The sequence below is a fragment of the Lagopus leucura genome, unplaced genomic scaffold (genome assembly GCF_019238085.1).
Source record: "Lagopus leucura isolate 7727_CA_CO unplaced genomic scaffold, USGS_WTPT01 Super-Scaffold_806, whole genome shotgun sequence".
Classification (NCBI taxonomy): Eukaryota; Metazoa; Chordata; class Aves; order Galliformes; family Phasianidae; genus Lagopus; species Lagopus leucura.
Window position 1 is genome coordinate 4327637 of NW_024962260.1, and position 17935 is coordinate 4345571.

The 17935-nt window shown below is 47.5% G+C and overlaps 1 protein-coding gene across 12 annotated transcripts in view; it reads left to right on the forward strand.

Moving 5' to 3' along the window:
* The window catches only part of KDM2B (lysine demethylase 2B), a 103101-nt gene extending 85402 nt beyond the window's left edge, over positions 1-17699 (forward strand). For 7 of the 12 annotated variants that reach the window (XM_042865379.1, XM_042865378.1, XM_042865382.1 and 4 more), the window contains 10 exons: positions 612-836; positions 4388-4531; positions 8902-8988; positions 9518-9787; positions 12399-13072; positions 14445-14608; positions 15059-15220; positions 15475-15576; positions 15894-16112; positions 16429-17699. In XM_042865379.1, coding sequence (XP_042721313.1) covers positions 612-836; positions 4388-4531; positions 8902-8988; positions 9518-9787; positions 12399-13072; positions 14445-14608; positions 15059-15220; positions 15475-15576; positions 15894-16112; positions 16429-16610 — 2229 coding nt within the window. In that variant the 3' untranslated portion in view covers positions 16611-17699. The remainder of the gene's footprint in view (positions 1-611; positions 837-4387; positions 4532-8901; positions 8989-9517; positions 9788-12398; positions 13073-14444; positions 14609-15058; positions 15221-15474; positions 15577-15893; positions 16113-16428) is intronic. The other 5 variants (XM_042865380.1, XM_042865384.1, XM_042865390.1 and 2 more) reach the window with 5 other exon arrangements.
* The last annotated feature ends 236 nt before the right edge of the window (positions 17700-17935 follow it).

Below are 17935 nucleotides of genomic sequence, written 5' to 3' on the forward strand. Positions count from 1 at the left end.
GAAGCTATTTTGGAAGGCTTTTGTAATATTTGTGTTTTATTTCCTACCTCGCCATTTGGCAGTAGCTCATACTTTCCCTTTCCATTAGGGAGGTTGATGTGACTTGAGCTACTGTTGCTGAACATTGCCCTGCCATATCTAGCCTCATAATTACTTTTGCTGTCTCCTTGAGCTCTTCCATATCTGAAGGAGGAAAGCAAACCTTGTGGCTAACCTGAGCGCAGTCCTAGGAGCTCGCAGCGCCAAGCTCAGCCATGGCACAGATTATGTCTTTGACCTAAGCCAAGTGTGTCATGTGGAACTTGGTCCTGCGTTGACTTGTGCATAGTCAGTGCCCTCCTGTTGAATTGGGCTTGCATTAGGTTTGGCATCTCTCACTGGAGCCTCGATTTCTTTGTCTTTTTTTTACAATGCATCTTTTCCTCAAAAGGTAATGGAATTCCTTAGCTGTAAGAATGATTGTATGCATCTGCTGGGCATTAGCCATCTGTGTATATTTGATACATCTGTCAGTTTTACATCTAAGATGCGTACAGCTCCCATTGAAGGAATTTCTGCTGTTTAGATGGTAAGTGGGATGTGAGTTAACCTCGTGTGTCTGGCTCTTTCAGAACAGGGCGGTCGGACGGCCCAAAGGGAAGCTGGGCGCTGCCTCTGCGGTGAAGCTCGCAGCTAACCGGAGCACGGCCGGGGCACGCCGCAGGAGGACGCGATGCCGCAAGTGCGAGGCGTGCCTGCGGACAGAGTGCGGCGAGTGTCACTTCTGCAAAGACATGAAGAAGTTTGGGGGGCCTGGCAGGATGAAACAGTCCTGCATTATGAGGCAGTGTATCGCAGTAAGTAAACCTCTTGCTACAGTTCTTCTGGAGATTTCTTTCTTGTGTTGGCATCTGGTGACAAGGTGTGGAATTGAGAGCTATTTACTGTGAAGTTTCTGAAGTGCGTTGGGTAAAGCAGTGTAATTTGCACCCCTGCAGTTCAGATGATCTCTTCTTCCCATCACTTTTGATTTATCCCGAAGTTTCAAACCAGAGCACTCCTAAAATGTACTTACGTGGCTTCCATTCTCAGTAATATGGAAGGTTGATGTGGTTATAATCAGTAAACCAGAAATTGGCACTCATTCGCTCTGGGATTTGGGGGGGGGAGGGGAGGAGTGTGAAGCTCTCATTAAAAGGAGAAGAGGCCTTTTTGGTTTGGGCCTCTGAGATTCTTGCAGCGCCTTGCAATGGTCTTTACCGTCTTAGCTGCTTAACTCCTTTAAGATATGGAGAAATCTTTGACTGGCATCCTACAAGACTTTGTCATTGGTGGCCACAGGCTACTTGGGATGTGAATTTCGATTCATTTCCACTTACGTACGTATATGTGAGGTTTTGATGGAGAAGTGCCAGAGAGCCACGTAGCCTGGCATCCTTTCTCCCTCAGGGGCTGGATGGGGCTGCTGGGAGATGCTGAGCATCAGAACAGGGCTAGCAGGTAGTCAGAGACACTTTCCTGAGCTACTGTGATATATCACCCAGAAGATTCTCGAGTCATAAGAGAGAGCTTTGTATTTAACACATATTGACAGGTTAGTCTTCCATGAGGTTCTGAATCATTGCTTTCGTATCGACTCTCACTGAGCTTCTCCTCGGGCTTTTTGTCCACAGTGGTCTCAAGCAAGGGGAAAAATTGACATTAGCTTTTCCCTTAATTCTTCAGAAAGGTCTTAGTTGTAGTGTTGTTGAAGGTGGGTTTTTTGTTTGTTTTTAAGGAAAGCAGTATTGTGCATTCATAACTGAAATGCTGTGCTATATGCAAACTGTGCTGATTTCTCTCGATTTAGTCTTGTTATGGTTACTTTCACTTACATTTTTTTTTAATATTTAATTCTGATGAAGAAACTGAAATGGTGGCAGTAAATGGCTTGGGTCAGGTTTTAAAAACTGGTAAGCACTTAGGGTTTCCAGTAGGTACTCGTGGTTACTCACACCATGTCCTGTGCCAAGCCATGCAGTGCTCTTGATAGAGGATTGGATTTGGCTCTCCTGGATCTTTCAGTAAAGTACATAGAATATCTACCTTTCCACAGAGTGCTTTTGCAGCTCAAGTGTCTTTTCTTTGAACACTTGATTTCCTGGAGTGTGGCATGAATTGAACAGCGTGGATGAAGAATTTATTATTCTCCAGGGGAAGAAATAGAGAAATCGTGCTGCCTTTTTAGTTGGGAGATTACATTAGGGCTGCAGCACGCTGCCTTGTCCTGACTGATGGAGCAAGTTTTCGTAGGAAGGTGTTTGAATCTTCACATGCATGCTGAGCTTTTCGGAGGAGATGAACTTGGTTCTCATCTTCCTCTCTCTTCTTATGAAAAAATATTTTTCTTTTTTGCTTGATATCTGCCGTTTTATTTCCAGGAGTTGTGTTTGCAGCACAGAACTTAGTAGCCAGGGTGCTTTGATTCTTTGTCCCACCCTTGCATGTGCTCAGGAGGTCTCTCTGTTCTTTGCGAGTCCTCCTTGGAGAAACAGTGGGAATGTTGCAGACTTTCTTAGAACAGCAAAAGGGTAGAAAAATAACAAGTTGAACTGTTGTACAGTACAGTACCTTACATTTCTATGAGCAATCCTGTTGTCTTTACTCTTGTTCATTATGTTGTCTAATAATCACAGTAGTAATATATTGTGGTGCATGTCCAACAGCTTCCAGCTAAAAGAAGCCACCAAAGCAGGGCTCTGTGAAAGTAATGATCTCCACAGTTCTGGGATTGTGCTTTCCTCTGGTTAATAACACTGACAATATTAGCTAGGCACAGGCTTTCATTAAACTCCAAAGCTTTGAGAGAGCCTGTACTGCCATTCAGAGAACAGGAAACTCCTCTGCATCACTAGTTGAATCAAGAAGGGAAGCAGGAGTGCCAGGGACACTTGAGGCTGTCTGAAGGGAGTGTGGGGGCTCTGCTGGGAAGCTAGGCTATAATAGCAGAGCTTCTGCTCCAGTCTGTCAGTGGGACACAGCTAATTGGGGCACAAAGAGATTCCCTACACACCCTTGCTTCCAGCAAGACTAATCGTGCTGTTGCTGGGATGTTTGTTCCTTGTGTGCAGTTGTAGATGGTTGTCGTGTGGGAGATCGGACAGAACAAGTGGACAGAGCCGTCCCAGCTCTGGGTGCCTTGGCTTTGTTCTGCTTTACCTGCCAGTGGAATGGAATCCTGGGGATTCCTACTGTGTGTGTGGAGGAGGGTTGGGAATTTAATAGCATTGGCTGTTAAAATGGAGCGTGGGTAAGTACTGACATGAGAAAGCAGAAAGTATTGCCATAGCTTGTATCTGACGCTGGGACTTGGGGCAGCACACTGTGCTCTGTGATGGCTTAGCATGGTTTCTTTTCTCTGTCTGAAACTTCCTGAAGGGTGAATTGTTGCTACATAAATTTGATTCAGTGTGCAGTGTTTCACTTGCAGACTTTATTCACTCCTTCAGTGAGAGATCCTTGCCATGAAAAGCCACACCTGTGCATCTGGCTACTTGATAGTTAAGCAGTGGCATCCTTATCAGTATAATTCACATTATGGCCAGCTTCTTGTGAGGGTCTTCCTTTTATTTCTTGTAAAGAGGCTTGTACCTTACTGTGGCAAACTAGAAGTATGTTCCCACTGTCATAAAGGTAGCTTTTTAATTAGACTGGCATTCAGTGCTTTGACATAGGTGATGGATATATGATATGCTGCCATTCCCTTTCTCCCTCAGCAAAGGACAGAAAATAACTGCAGTTGTGGCACTTTGGGCAGAGAAATCCTCTTTTTAAGTGTCTGTGCAGTGCTTTCTGCACTGCTCTCATTTGGACTAGGGCCTCCTATAATAGACTGTCAGTCAGCAAAAGGTCTGTTCTTAGTCCTGTTGTAGGCTTGCCATGAGGGCTGGATGGGTCCCATAACATCTGTCTGCCCTGCTTGTAAAACAGGGGAGCTGCCAAATCGTTAGATTGTGAAGCTTAGTGGATGTGAATAGTGATGTTCTAGGTTGCTTCTTTCCCCTCCCATTGTACTGTAGTAAAGTGACTCTTGTGCCAATGTCTGTCAGCTCACAGATTAAAGAGACCTTGGGAAAAAAAAAAGTCATTTTCATCCTTGCAATTCCCCATGGACTTCTGCTGCAGCAGGAAGGGCACTTTCATTCCCTGAACATGTCCTGTGATGCTTGCTCTGGGTATCCAGCCCCAGTTGTTACCAGTTTTTCTCGCCTTTGTTGATCTGCTGGGATGGAGCCTTCAGCAGTTTGCACAATTAAGCCCTGTTTATCTTCCCTTTGGAATGAAAATACTGTAAATGCATTTTGAATTCTTCTGTTCCCATGTGTCTTATGTGCCCTGATCAAGACTTCCTTCTGATATGTGTAAACAGCCGGTGTTGCCTCATACTGCTGTATGTCTGGTGTGTGGAGAAGCTGGGAAAGAGGACACTGTGGAAGAGGAGGAGAGCAAGTTTAATCTCATGCTAATGGAATGCTCCATTTGTAATGAAATAATACACCCAGGATGCCTTAAGGTGAGTGAAAGGATGAAATACCTGTTGGAAACAAACAAACAGAAAGATTAGATACCACCTGAATGTAGAAGTAGGGCACAGAAATTAAGAAATTTTCACATTTTCACCTTTGGGAACTACATGAACCCAGAGTTGGTGTGAGAAACAGGATGGATAGCTGTGGTGTGAACGGTCCTGTCTGAAGGAGGGTCCTCTCTTCTGATGTGACCAGCCTGCTCAAAGCAAGGCAGCAACATGTGGGTGTATGTTTGTGGTTTATTTCATTTATTTATTGCTTCTTGTCTAAGGGAGTGTAAGGAAGTAAGGCATCTCAGTTGGCAAGCTCCAGAGGACAGAAAAATCTACCTGTAGCTTTGGATGACTTATTTGCAGCCCTGTATCAGCAGAGTACAAATGAGTGGTTTGCTGTTTGTGTTTGTCCAGGCACAGATATGCCTTTTAGTGGCAGCTGGCCTTAAGGGTGGGAGCAGACATTGCAGTAAGAAGACTGCAGCTCTAGAGAGCAAACTGGGCAAGTTTCAGGCTGAATGGAGTATTGTGAACAACTGTTCTCTTGGTTGGTAACAGAAGTGTATTTTTGGGCACATCCCTGTGTCTGAGCACTTAGAAGCCTGCTTTCTCCAAAACTGGTTGTGTCTTGGCTGCTCAGTCGTTCTCTGTTGCTGATTTGTTTGTGGTTGATGTGATTTTGCCTTAGCAAATGTATTCTGATGTACCATGCCCTAGAAAGCAGCCCTTGGTCCCTCTGGGCATGGAGATGTGTTCCTTATGCAGGCCTGGGGTGATGCTGTCCCGGCCTTTCACTGCTTCTGTGCTGTATGCCATGTTGCACTGAGGGATGTGTGTGACTTGCTGGAGCAGAAAGCAGGTAGCTGGCAAGCCAGAATTGCCCTGAAGAGTGGGGTACCTGCAGCTCCTGCCACAGATGGGCTCTGAACAGGAGCTTGGTGTGCTTGGCTCTGCATAAAGTAAGGCTTCAAAGGCTGAAGAAGCAAGGGAAGGAGGAGCTCATTTCCAGAGGAACCTCAGTTCTGTCTTGCAGCTGCTGCTCTTCTGTTCCTTCCCCCAAGTGCCCTGCACTCCTCTTCCTTTCTGGCAGTGCCAGCAATGCCTCGTATCCAGGTCCTGAGGACAGGGTCACTGTTGGGTGACAGCTGAAGTATGGCTTCCTCTCACTGTCCCATGTCTGGGACCATTTGCACAGGATGTGGGTCAGACCTGTGAAGTCAGGCAGGGGCCGTTTGTTCTTTTATGCTTATAAAAGGTGTTCTGAGTACTGCTTTGGTAACTAGGAGCACAAAGTTGCTTGAAATATTTCTGAAAGTTAAATAATGGGAGGTTAGCAGTGTGCTGCGTGTGTCTTTTACTTCAGTTTCTCAGTGCATCTGCTGAGCTGGAATGGGTGGATAACTATTGATTATTTACAGAAACAAAAGGGCAGCAGGAGGATTTCAGAATCATCATTTTAGAAGATGAGAGGAGACTGTGGAGAAGCACAAAAGAAGAACAGAATCTCTTCCTTGGTTCCCTCATTGCTGCTTATTGCCAGGCTCCATAGTTGTCTGTGGGACAAAGGGATGCCCTGTTTATGAGGTGCTTGAGCCCCGATATGGGCCGAGCCCTCAGTCTGCATGGAAAACACCTTTGGAAACAGATGCAGCCCAGGGTTGTGCACCAAGAGGAGGTCCCATCCTGTCTTGCTCAGGCAGCACCACGTGTCAGCCATGGCTTCATCTCCAGCAGGCATCTGGCACGTGTGATCTCGGGCACTGCAGGGCTGTGTGTGTCTGGTTTGGAGCTCATCCTCTTCCAGCTTCACCGTTTGACTTTGTTTGTGGTCAGTGAGTTTTCTCCATGAAACAGCAGAAGATGACCTCGTAGGGCATCTGATAGGTCTGTCCTCTGCCATTGCCTAAGAGCTGAGCTGGCTTCAGGGGAGTCTTGAATGGCTTTGCTAAGGGCTGACTGTCCAGCTTCTTTCTTCTGAATAGTTCCTTGAGAAAATCATCTTGGCAAGCCTTTCATAAGCCCAGTGTTGCTTTCAGAGGGAGCTGCTGAGATTTTCAGAGGGATATTGTTTTTTTCTGTTGCAGGGCATTTGTATTGAACCAGTATTGATGGATTTTTCTTGCTGTGAGTCAGATCCTCAGTTGCACAGGTGACCAAGTGCAGGATCTGATGCAGATTCTTTAAGAAGAATTTTTCTTCATAAGAATCCTGTTCTTTGGTAGATAGAGTGAGACTGATAGAAATGAGGGAGTATTCTAGGTGCATTGACAGAACAGCAAAAATAAATAACTGAGAAAACAAAGTCCTCCTCCAGCACATCTGCTTTTCTGCCACTGTCTTCAGACCAGGTGTGTTTCTACCTGCATTACTTCAGCCTCTGCACTGTCAGGACTCACAGCTCTCACCTGCTGATAACAGATTGGCTCCTGGGGTCTCTGTATTCTCTGACTCAGTCTTGTGTTCAGGCTGTGAATGGCTGCCTGGTGCTGCAGGCATGCAGTGGAGGTGCCTCCCACCGTGGCTCAGACGCCCACCTGCTGCTGGTAGCAAACATGCAGAACTGGCTCCCACCCAGCCTAGAAGGCTTGGGACGGATTCAGTGGCAGGTTTGTTTGTGTCTAATTAGTTTGCTTACAGTTCCTCACATCTGTTCAGTTCCTTAAACTCCTCAGAAGGGATGGAGCTGTAATGCTTTCCCTTTGGTAGCATTTGTTCTGTATTCAGTGCGGGAAATAACTTGTTCCCAACTTGGGCTTGAGCCAGGAGTTGTTCCCCTGAGGCAGAGATGTATACAACAGCTCCTGGAGTATCTTACACCTACCATGGGAAAGAAGGTTCAAAGGCACACAGTTGTGATAAAACCAGTATTTAAATTCTGCCCACTTCATTTACTCATTTATTAACTCCCAAAGACTTGCTGAGAAAGGCTGACATGTCATCACTCCTGCTGGATGGTGAAACTCGAATGGCTGCTGTCTGGCTCAGTTCTGGAGGAAGCAGTTCCCTAAATCCCAGGGCTTGCTCCTGCACAGCTCACACGTTTTCACTGAGCTGGGAGGAGGAAATGCTTCAGAAACAAGAAAAATCTGCAGAGCTCTGCCCTTGCCTGTTCCAGCAGCCGGCTCCTGCTGCTGTACTGCTGATGCCAATGCCCAGCTGTTCATCTTGACTGCAGACAGCAGAACCGTGCTACTACAGTAATAAAATGTTTTCTTTTCTCCTTGAGGCTTTTGCCTAAGTCATAGAATCGTAGGTCCTTTCCAGCCTTGTGATTCTGCAAGATTATCTAGCCCAACCTGTCACCAAGCTACTGAACCATATCTCGTAGCACCTCATCCAGACACCTCTTGAACACCACGTAACTAATCCTTAAGATGCGAACGTGCCATCAGTGAGCTTATGTCTTTGTGTGGAGGCTGCTTTTTAGCTTAGCTCTACTGTTCCTCCTTGGCTTCATTCAAAGAAACTGCTTTTCAGAAACACCTTTCTCCTGTCTGGAATGTAATGAGGGCTCCTCTGCAGAAGTTCAGGAAGCAGGAGCCGTGTGGGGCAGGGCTGTGCTTTCCTTGTGATGTGACAACACCAAATGGGCGTTTTTCAAAGAGCAGAATGTCACAGTCTCTCAGAGGCAGCAAAGCAGTAAGCACTTCTCTTCCTTACGCTAGCTGTGGGTGTCAGAAGCCCTGAGAATGTTTTTGTTTGCCTGGACCTCTGAATAGAAGTTTGCTGTTCTCCAGCTGGCTTGGCAGCCAGCGTTCTGCTGGCACGTGAGCCTGGGGGCTGTGCACACGGGGCTGCTCACTCTGAGCCATAAAGAAAAATATTGTAAGGCACACTTGATTACAGTGCAGGGTGCTCTGCTTCTAAAAATGCCCAACAGTATTAATGTATGAGAATGTGCATATGGGAAAAATCCCTTCCTATTGAGGCAGAGGCTGTGCCTCACTTCGGGGAGGGAAATGGCTTTTTAGATCAGGGGTGTGGGAGGACGTTTGGAGATGGCATGATTACAGTCGGGATGGCGGGTGGCTTCTTTCCTTATCATTTTTGTATGAGCAGAATGTGCCCTGCAGTAATTGGGATTGTCCCTGACCTTCACACAAAGCCCAGACCCAAAGCCTTTATCGAGGACCAGGTTGGCCACCACACATTCCTCCCATGGATGTTATATTGAGGGTGATCCTGTGGGGTGTGCTCTGCTCCTGCAGGGAGCCGGGTTTCTTTCCTGGGGCTCTTGGGAGGGCAGCAATCGATCAGAGAAAACGCAGAGCTGTGAGAAGTGCCTCTGAGTGGTCTACCTGTAGACTTCTGCAGCTTCTTTGAGCTTGTCTGTGAATTGAGTTGTGCCTCTCTTTCACCAGGTGAAGGAATCAGATGGTGTGGTTAACGACGAGCTGCCGAACTGCTGGGAGTGTCCAAAGTGCAACCATGCAGGGAAAACTGGAAAAGTGAGTTTAATGGGGATAAGTGGTGCTGGAATGAAATACAAGATCTCAAACGTTCCCTCTGGCTTGTAGGTATAATTTTGCCCAGTACCGCTTTTGTTTTTGTGTTCAATTCAGTTGAGTCAAAGGAAATAAGCTGTTGGCTTTCTGTTCCCTAATCATCTTTTATTTTTCTTCCACGCACTAACACTTCACCCAAAACCTGGAGAGTGTTTAGGTTAGTTCTGTGCATTGCTGCATGCTAAATTCTAAGATAACTCTTTGGATTGTGTAAAAAGGAAAGAAAAAAGGTCATGCGAAACCTGAAGTGTCTATTGGAATTAGGGAAGCTTTTTTTTGTTTTCTTTTGTAAAGCGAGAGGCTGCCAGTGTGCATAAAAACTTCTTAAAGGTTGAAACTGCTTCTACTGTAACTCCATGTTAATGATTTTGTCTGTTACAAAGTGATCAACCCACCAGTGCTGGAGGCAACGTACATAAATAGCTGAGAAAGGCATAAGATATAAAGTTTGTTTGTGTTTTGTGTCTCTTTGGCGTACAAGCAAAAGCGCGGACCAGGATTCAAATACGCATCAAATCTCCCAGGCTCATTGCTGAAGGAACAGAAAATGAACAGAGACAATAAGGAAGTAACAGATGCTGCAAAACGGAAAGGGGACTGTGAAGAAACTCCCAGGCGGAAATCTGAGGAACATTCCAAAAAGCCTCAAGTTGACTCAATTCTGAGGAGAAAGTCAGACGAAGTCCATCTGCGGAGGAAAAGGAAATTTGAGAAACCCCAGGAACCCTCTATGAGAAAACGGGTATGACAAACCCTTATGTACGTACGCAGATGCGCGTGGGCTGGTTGGGGCTGATGTCTCTTGCCTTCTGGCTTGTACCTCGTCTTGAAATCCCAGATTGCTACAAAAGAAACTGCGATGTTTTACCTCCCTTCCTGAAAACTGCTTGTCTAACAGGACAGTAGTTTGAACGGTGAAGCTCGGGTTGACATTCAGAGGCTGACAACACTGGGCTGTGGCTGTTGGTTTGTTCAAAATGCTGGAAAACCCACTTTAACTAAAAAGTCACTGCAAGATGCTTGGAGTAGGAACAAAGTGAAAATCACTTTTTTATGGAAACCTTTTCATCTGTTGCCACTTGGTGGCGCGTGGCTGCTTGTTTTGTGGCTGATTCACAGATGTACAATGTGTAGAACTGATCAGAGGACTTTTAGGAATGACACCTCCTGTAGCCTGCAGAGAGGAGGAGCTGCTCACAGCAGCACTGTAGCAGCTTTTCCCTGAATTTAAAAGTCAGAGCTCTTGGACCAGGCAGAGACACTCTGAATTGCCGTGTGGATTACAGAATGTTCTACTTGAGATGTAGAGAAATGCTGGCTTCCAGAGGTAGAATTGAGGACTTAGATCCAACTTCTCTTACAAGTAGACGTCGGATGGTTTGTAACTGGGATCGCTGGCAGTTCTTGTACTGCGTGCACTGCAGTTCTCTAGGACTTGGTAGTTGCTCTGCCTGTTGAGTCTTGGCAGAGAGAGCACCACAGTGTGGGAATGTAGGGATTGTCGTTGCTTTGGTGGAGAGCAAAATTCATGACAGCAGGTTATGCATATCTGCTTCTTGGCCATGATCTCCTTTTCCCATCCCTGCGGACTCACTGGAGTGTTTATGGATGGCTTGAATTGCTCCGTGAAAGCCCCCAGCGCGTCAGGAAGGCACTGTGAGTCACCAGACCTTCAACAGACAGCAGAACAAATGTCATCTTCTGGGGCTTTTACTTTTTCTTTCTTCCAACAGCTAAAACTTGGAAAAGAAGAAACTCTTCAGGAAGAAGGTGCTTTGCCTTTATAATAGATATGTTCTGCATCCCTTTTACTCCTTCTCATGTGGGCTGAATGGTGAGCCAGTGTATCGTTCATATCTTTGTGTCAGAGCGGGCAGTTTTATTATGCCCTTTACACCTCAAAAACCGCTCTCTCGTGCAAGCCTTTATGCTTCAGAAGAGTTAGCTGCAGTGTCTGGGTCTGTTTTTTCTCATGTCCCATGTTAAAATACAAACAAAAACTGTGTTTTGATGACCCCAAGGAATAAAATTCAGTTTCTGTGCTGATGCTTTGCTCTCTCGCTGAATCTTGCTCCTGCCACGCACACCCTCAGCAGTCTGCATCACAGCGTGGAGCCCCCCCTGCACAAGCATTGATTTCTCTCTCACAATCTGCCACAATAACAGAACTCTGATACCTTTAAATTACGCACTCATCAGTGCCCTGTGTGGAGGATGCTGCAAGCTGACAGTAATCTGATGTTCTAATTTTCCTGTCTGTTTTCTAACCTGTCATTAACTTACTGTGACCTCTTCCTTTATTACATGTTTAAGGACGGGTTGATCAGCTTTCTCTGCTCGGCGCTGAGTCCGAGGTGTAGCAGCACATCCACAGATGTGATCCAATTAGCTTATTGCAGAACACGGGCGTTCTGATAGAGCAGGTGTGTTCACAGCAGCTCACCTTTCCTTGCCAGGCCTGATCTCTTCTTATTAAGGCTGTTTTGTTCTAACAGATGCTAGCTTCTTTCTTGCGTATAGCGATCAATCAGACTTGAAGTCTTCCTTGGTTTTGGTCCGTACATCTCTTCCGTATCCCTCTGGCATGCATCAGAAGTTTAGATTAATGTGAATGAAGCGCAGTTCTCTTTGACGAGCAGCAACCAGGGCAGGGAAGAAGCTGCCAGCCCCGTGAGCCCACCTTGCATCAGAGATGGTGGCAGCATGCGGGCTCATCCGCGTGGCAGTGTGTCACACCTGGCATTCCCCGTCCGCATGCACTGGAGGTGGGGAAGCCTGAGAAGAAGAACCGAGTTCAGTAGGATGTAAAGGGGCAGCCAGAGTGTGCTTATCTGAGGCTCTGAGCATCCAGCAGGAATGGTGTCATCACAGCAGAAGCGCAGCCACAGTGCGAGTAGTGGTTGCACCTCAGGAGCTTTCAGAAATTGACCTTTTGGCCATTTGGTATGCATGTGTGTCAGCCAGTGTTGAAAGTTTGCCCAGTGAATGCATCCTAAGCCTGGTTTCTTCTGGCCTGTTGGGGGAGAACTGTCTATAGCATGCTGTTTGCCTTCTATATGGAAGCTGTCTGCTGTGTAATGAGTAAGGCCCGTAAGTCTGCAAGGTGATGCATGGTGAATAAATGCATTTGTCACTCTTGGAGTCTGGAGGGCCGATCCTGGGCTCCCTGGCTTTGCGATGGCGCTCCAGCTCGATGCCTTTGGCTGGTGGCTGCAGCCCGGCGCTGGGGCAGGTGGGCCCAGAGCAGGCAGGCAGCTGTTTCCCAGGCACCGCCGCCCCACAGAGCAGCAGCGTTCTGGGTAACGCCACGTGCTGGGTGCTCCTGTAGTCAGCCCTTGTCTCTTCCTTTTCAGCGGCGATCGTGGAAGGCTTCGGATGAGCGGAGCGCCCTGCTCAAACCCCTGCGGCGCCTCAAGCAGGAGCCAGAGGACGAGCTGCCGGAAGCGCCTCCCCGCTCCAAGGACAGCGACCAGTCGCGATCCAGCTCGCCCACCGCGGGTCCCAGCACAGAGGGGGCCGAGCCCAGGGACAAGAAGAAGTTCAAGATGAGGCGGAAAAGGCGGCTTCCCAATAAAGAACTGAGCAAGGAGCTCAGCAAGGAGCTCAACCAAGAGATCCAAAAAACCGAGAACAGCCTTGCCAATGAGAATCACCAACCCATCAAATCTGAACCCGAGAGCGAAAACGAGGAACCCAAGCGCGCCTTGAACAACAGCGAGAGACTCCATAGGTTCAGCAAAGGGTTGAACGGGACTCCCCGGGAGCTGAGGCACCCGCTCATCCCCAGCCTGCGGAGCACACCGCGCGGCATCGCCCGGCCCCCGCCCTCGCTCTCTCCTCCCAAATGCATTCAGATGGAGCGGCACGTCATCCGGCCGCCCCCCATCAGCCCCCCTCCGGACTCGCTCCCCCTGGATGATGGGGCAGCCCACGTGATGCAGAGGGAAGTCTGGATGGCTGTCTTTAGCTACCTCAGTCATAGAGACTTGTGCATCTGTATGAGAGTTTGCAAGACCTGGAACAGATGGTAAGGAGGGTGGGAAACCGTGCTGGGTCTTGTGTGTGGTGGGGATGGGCTCGGAAGGGAGGTGGGCGGCTGAGCACTAACAGAGGTGTGCAGGTTGTCCCTGGAGTTCTACTGAGCCCAAGGAGAGAGGGTGCCCGGCAGTGTCTGAAGAAGCAGCTTGTCTTTAGTGCTTTCTCACAAGCAGCAGTTGCCAGCGCTTCTGATGAGAGCTCTGTGTCTGAGCATCAGCCTGCAGCAGCTGTGCTGCCCAGAGCAGCCTGTTCTGTCCTCAGGCACTGCAGTGTTCCCACACATGAGAACATGCTGTCTGGGTCAGGCTGAGCCTGGGTCGCTGTGCCCCCAGGAGCTCTTGCTGCTGATGCAGTTGTTTTTTTAGTTCAGCTCTTAAATCTCTATTGAGATATGGTGAAGATCTTCTGGTGTCCTGTGTTCTCCTCAGAAGGTCCATCCTGGTTGTTGCCCTGCAGAGGGCATACAGAGCAGTCCCATCTGCTGATTCCATATCAGCAGAACTTGTGGAAGAGTCCTTCGTTGTTCTGTGCTCAGAGTGTCAGAGCGTAAAAATTGACACAGACAGTGACTGCACCACCACAGAAAGCATTAGTGGACAGATTGCTGAGTTTCAGTGCACTCGCAGCAAAGTATCTTGTTGGCTGTCATCTCATATTCAGCCATAATGTGCACATGGATGGGCGAGTCAAGGCAGAGGCCCCTCAGTAGCGCAGTCTAGCTAAACCTGGATAAATGACAGGAAGGTTGGTAGTGTGGCGCAAGGCGATGCCCATGGAGCCCTTCCTCCACGGGTTTCTCAGTGCCACAGCTGTTAGATGATTTTTCGGTTTAAGTATGGCGTTTTCTAATGCAAAATGCAGGAAAATGCAGGATACTGCAAACCATTCGGATTTGTTGCTTGTGGCCCTTAGGGAGCCATAAAGAGCACAGAAACGCACATGGGAATAACAGGAACAGAATTTGTTTTGCATAGGGAAAGTGTGGGGGAAATCAGGACAAGAAGCACATGAAACCATTCTTTTTATTCAGAAGATAAGAAGGAAGGCGCTTGTTTTCAGGCTACAAGACAGATTTTAATAAATGCTGTGGTGACTTAAAATGGGATCCTATGATGTTGGCAGTGATAATTCAGTAGAAATAATTCCATACTTCGCTGTGAGATAGACTTGACAGAAAACTTCAAACCTACGTGACGCTGTTTGTTGGTGCACTTACCTCAGCATTACTTCGCTTTATTTTTGCTAGTTTTAGTTAAATGCTGTTGTTTTCCCCATAGTTCTGTGATGCTTTTTAAAAGTCTTGCAGAAATTGAAACAAGTGCCAAATTCAAGTGCTGTTGACTTTTTTTCTTTTTGGGTAGGTGCTGTGACAAAAGATTATGGACCAAAATAGATTTAAACCATTGTAAATCCATCACTCCACTTATGCTTAGTGGCATTATTAGGAGACAGCCTGTAACCCTTGATCTTAGCTGGACAAATATATCTAAAAAGCAGCTGAGCTGGCTTATCAACAGACTGCCAGGTAAGCGATGGTTTTTTGACTGCTTCACCAGATCTTAGCAAAGCAGTTTAGATGTAAACTGTTATCTGTGAGGAGGGTGTGCAGGGGTCCAGCTATCTGAAAGGAGGAGTACATACAGAGGAGCAGAAGATCAGCATGTTAAAATGAGTTTTGTTGTGACTGCTTGGCATTCTAGCAAACTGTGGCAGGTGTTGGCCAGTAAGTGCTGTGCCTGTGCTGACCGGTTCAGCTGGGGGATGCTGGGGGACTGTTCCCCCCCCCCACTGTAATGGAGGTTCTGGGTGCAGGGCAGAGGGACGGCTGGGTGGGGGGCTCCCGGGGTCCCTGCGTGCCCCTGAACATTGGGGTGTGTTGGAGCAGCGCTGGGCTCAGCTCAGCCTGTGTGTGGGAGCAGATCGCTGGGTGCCTCTCCGCATGGGCCGTGTGCTCCAATCTCTTCTGTATCTGCAGGTCTCCGAGACCTGCTGTTATCAGGGTGCTCATGGATAGCAGTGTCAGCACTTTGTAGTTCCAGCTGCCCTTTACTCCGAACTCTGGACGTGCAGTGGGCAGAAGGACTGAAGGACGCTCAGATGAGAGACCTCCTGTCACCGCCCACAGATAACCGGCCAGGTAACCGGCGGGAGAGCGCGGGCTGTCCCATCTGCACTCAGCATGCTCTGCTGCTGGTCCCCCGTGGAGGAAATGGGCAGCAAACCCTGCAGCCAGCACCGGTGGGGTTCTGGGCTTTGCTGGCGTGTGAGGCGGTTAAGTAGTGACGTGCAGCACCTCGCTGGAAGCCTCTGGGTGATGAGTGATGTTCTCTGGCTGCTGAACAGTCATCTGAGCCACTGTGCTGGTTTTCTGTCTGACTTTCTTCTCTTCAGGCTGCAACGGGTGTACTTTAGAGAGTATGGAAACACTTTCTTCCAGTTCAGGGAAGGAGCAGTTCTGTGGGTCATGCCACATTCGCCCGGATATCAGCTCAGGTGAAATTTTGAGCAAATCAGATCTGCTTTCTGGCATGCACTGCACAGCCTACTGCTTATTCCCGACCTGTAATTCCGCTGGGCCCCTGCAGTTACTTTCGTCCCTTTTGTTTTTAAATCAGGAGGTGGTTATTGTCCACGTGCCTGTATCCAAAATAGGCAAGCGTTCCTGCTGATGTCCCCTCCAAAGCAACAGACAGGCAAAAACATCTGAAGTTAACTCAGGGCAGCAGTGTTGTGTGTCACAGTGCATTTCATATAGATTTGCAGATGTTTGCAGCACAGCACGAGGCTCAGCTGCTGCTTCTGCTTTCCAGGTCAGATCGACAACCGGAGTAAACTGCGGAACATCGTGGAGCTGCGCTTGGCCGGCCTGGACATCACCGACGCGTCTTTGCGGCTGATCATCAGGCACATGCCTCTGCTCTCCAAACTCAATCTTAGTTACTGTAACCACGTGACAGATCAGTCTATTAACCTGCTGACCGCGGTTGGAACTACCACGCGGGATTCATTAACGGAAATTAATTTATCAGGTATGCAGCACGAACTCGGGGCAGGGGAGGAGGGTGGGGGTGTCCCTCCCCATCAGCACTGTTTGCTGCTGGAGTCGGTGATCCTGCAGCTGCTGTTCTCCCAGGCCCTGCCCTGTCTGAGCTGCTGGGAGCTGCAAATTGTCACTTTGTTCATCCTCCTCATCCCTTCGGTTACGCAGCCGCCATGGGGAGCCGGGAGCTGCAGGCGGGCTGGTGGGGGCAGCTGGTGGCACAGGAGGAGCGGAAAGGGCTGAGGAGGTCAAATCAGAGATCAAAATGGGGTTTCACTTTTGTCCCCTTCTCTCTTTTTTTGCAGACTGCAATAAGGTGACTGACCAGTGCCTGTCCTACTTCAAACGTTGTGGAAACATCTGCCAGATCGACTTGAGGTACTGCAAGCAAGTGACAAAAGAAGGCTGTGAGCAGTTCATAGCAGAGATGTCAGTAAGTGTTCAGTTTGGGCAAGTGGAAGAAAAACTTCTGCAAAAACTGAGTTAGTTAAAGGACACGTGTAAATACTGGGGCGAGGCGGGGAAGGGACTAAGAACATGTAGGGATTTTATTTTCAATTGGGAACTTGGAATATTGGAAAATACCGTGATGGGATTTTACAACTCTTGTCGAGAACAACATGAAACTACCCACGTTAAGAATCTCAACTTGTGCCACTAATTCAGTCTACCTGGGATGTCCTGCACTGGCTCTTATGCAAATTCATAAGGCGACTGTTACTGATGATAATTGTTCACACCCGGAAGAAGACTGATCTCCAAGGAATACTGTTATTTAAAGTACCACAGCATGTGCTTGGTAGTGTAAATTTGATTTCTGCTTTTCATTTCTTAAAACAAACAAACAAACAAAAAAAAAAGTTGGTGTCATTAAAGTGGACCACGCACTGCATTTCTGCCTTCTTAACACATTTTGTTTTGTTACATCTTACATTATGCAGAACTATTTTTGTACAAAAATTGTTTAAAAATTATTTATGCAATGTTTGAATGCATTACCAGTGTTTCGGTTTTGATTGCCAATTTTTATCTTTACTTATGGTAGGAGAGAACTTAACCTATACTTCGTAGACAGTATCTATCTACAAACGTGCCCAGGTCAGGAAAAGTAGGTTAATACTTTCAACTTAAAGCATGTTTTAATGGAAGTTTATATCCTGCTTTGTATACTTGAGAAGTGACATAAGCATGTTGTGGAAATAAGGTGTAAATTATAGTTGAAGTAAAACACTTTGCCAAGTTTTATCTGTATAGAAATCACCTTTTTTCTCAAAATTTTAAAAATTCCAATTTCAGCTTTTGCACATAGGAGGGTTTCACTCTGTAGCATGAGCTCTTGTACTCAATATAAAATTAATTTATACAGTGAGTCCAGCAGTAGAATAAATGGTCAAACGTAGTCTCTCTTTCTTTGAAGTGTGAGTTGAGTTCTCATTTAAGGTTTATAACATGGTTATTTCCTGATTGTAAAATTCTGCATTCATAAGTGCCATTGTTGTAAGGTGTTGTTTTCGTAGACCTTCCTGATGCAGTTTTACCTTTGTTGAATTTGTATAAACAATTGTACAAAAACAGATTCTGGCTACGAGGGCTTCTGTTCCAGCTGGGGGCTGTGCTTGGACTTCAGGAGTGGGGAGCGACTGCAGCTGTGGAGCTGCACAAGCCCTGCCAGCAGCGGCGCTTCCTCCTGCAGCCTGGCTCTGCTGCGCGCCGTCCTGCTGTGCAGCGAGGGCAGCGGCCTGCTCCTGTCCCAACAGGACTCTGAGCCCAGGCCTGCTCCTGTCCCAACAGGACTCTGAGCCCAGGCCTGCT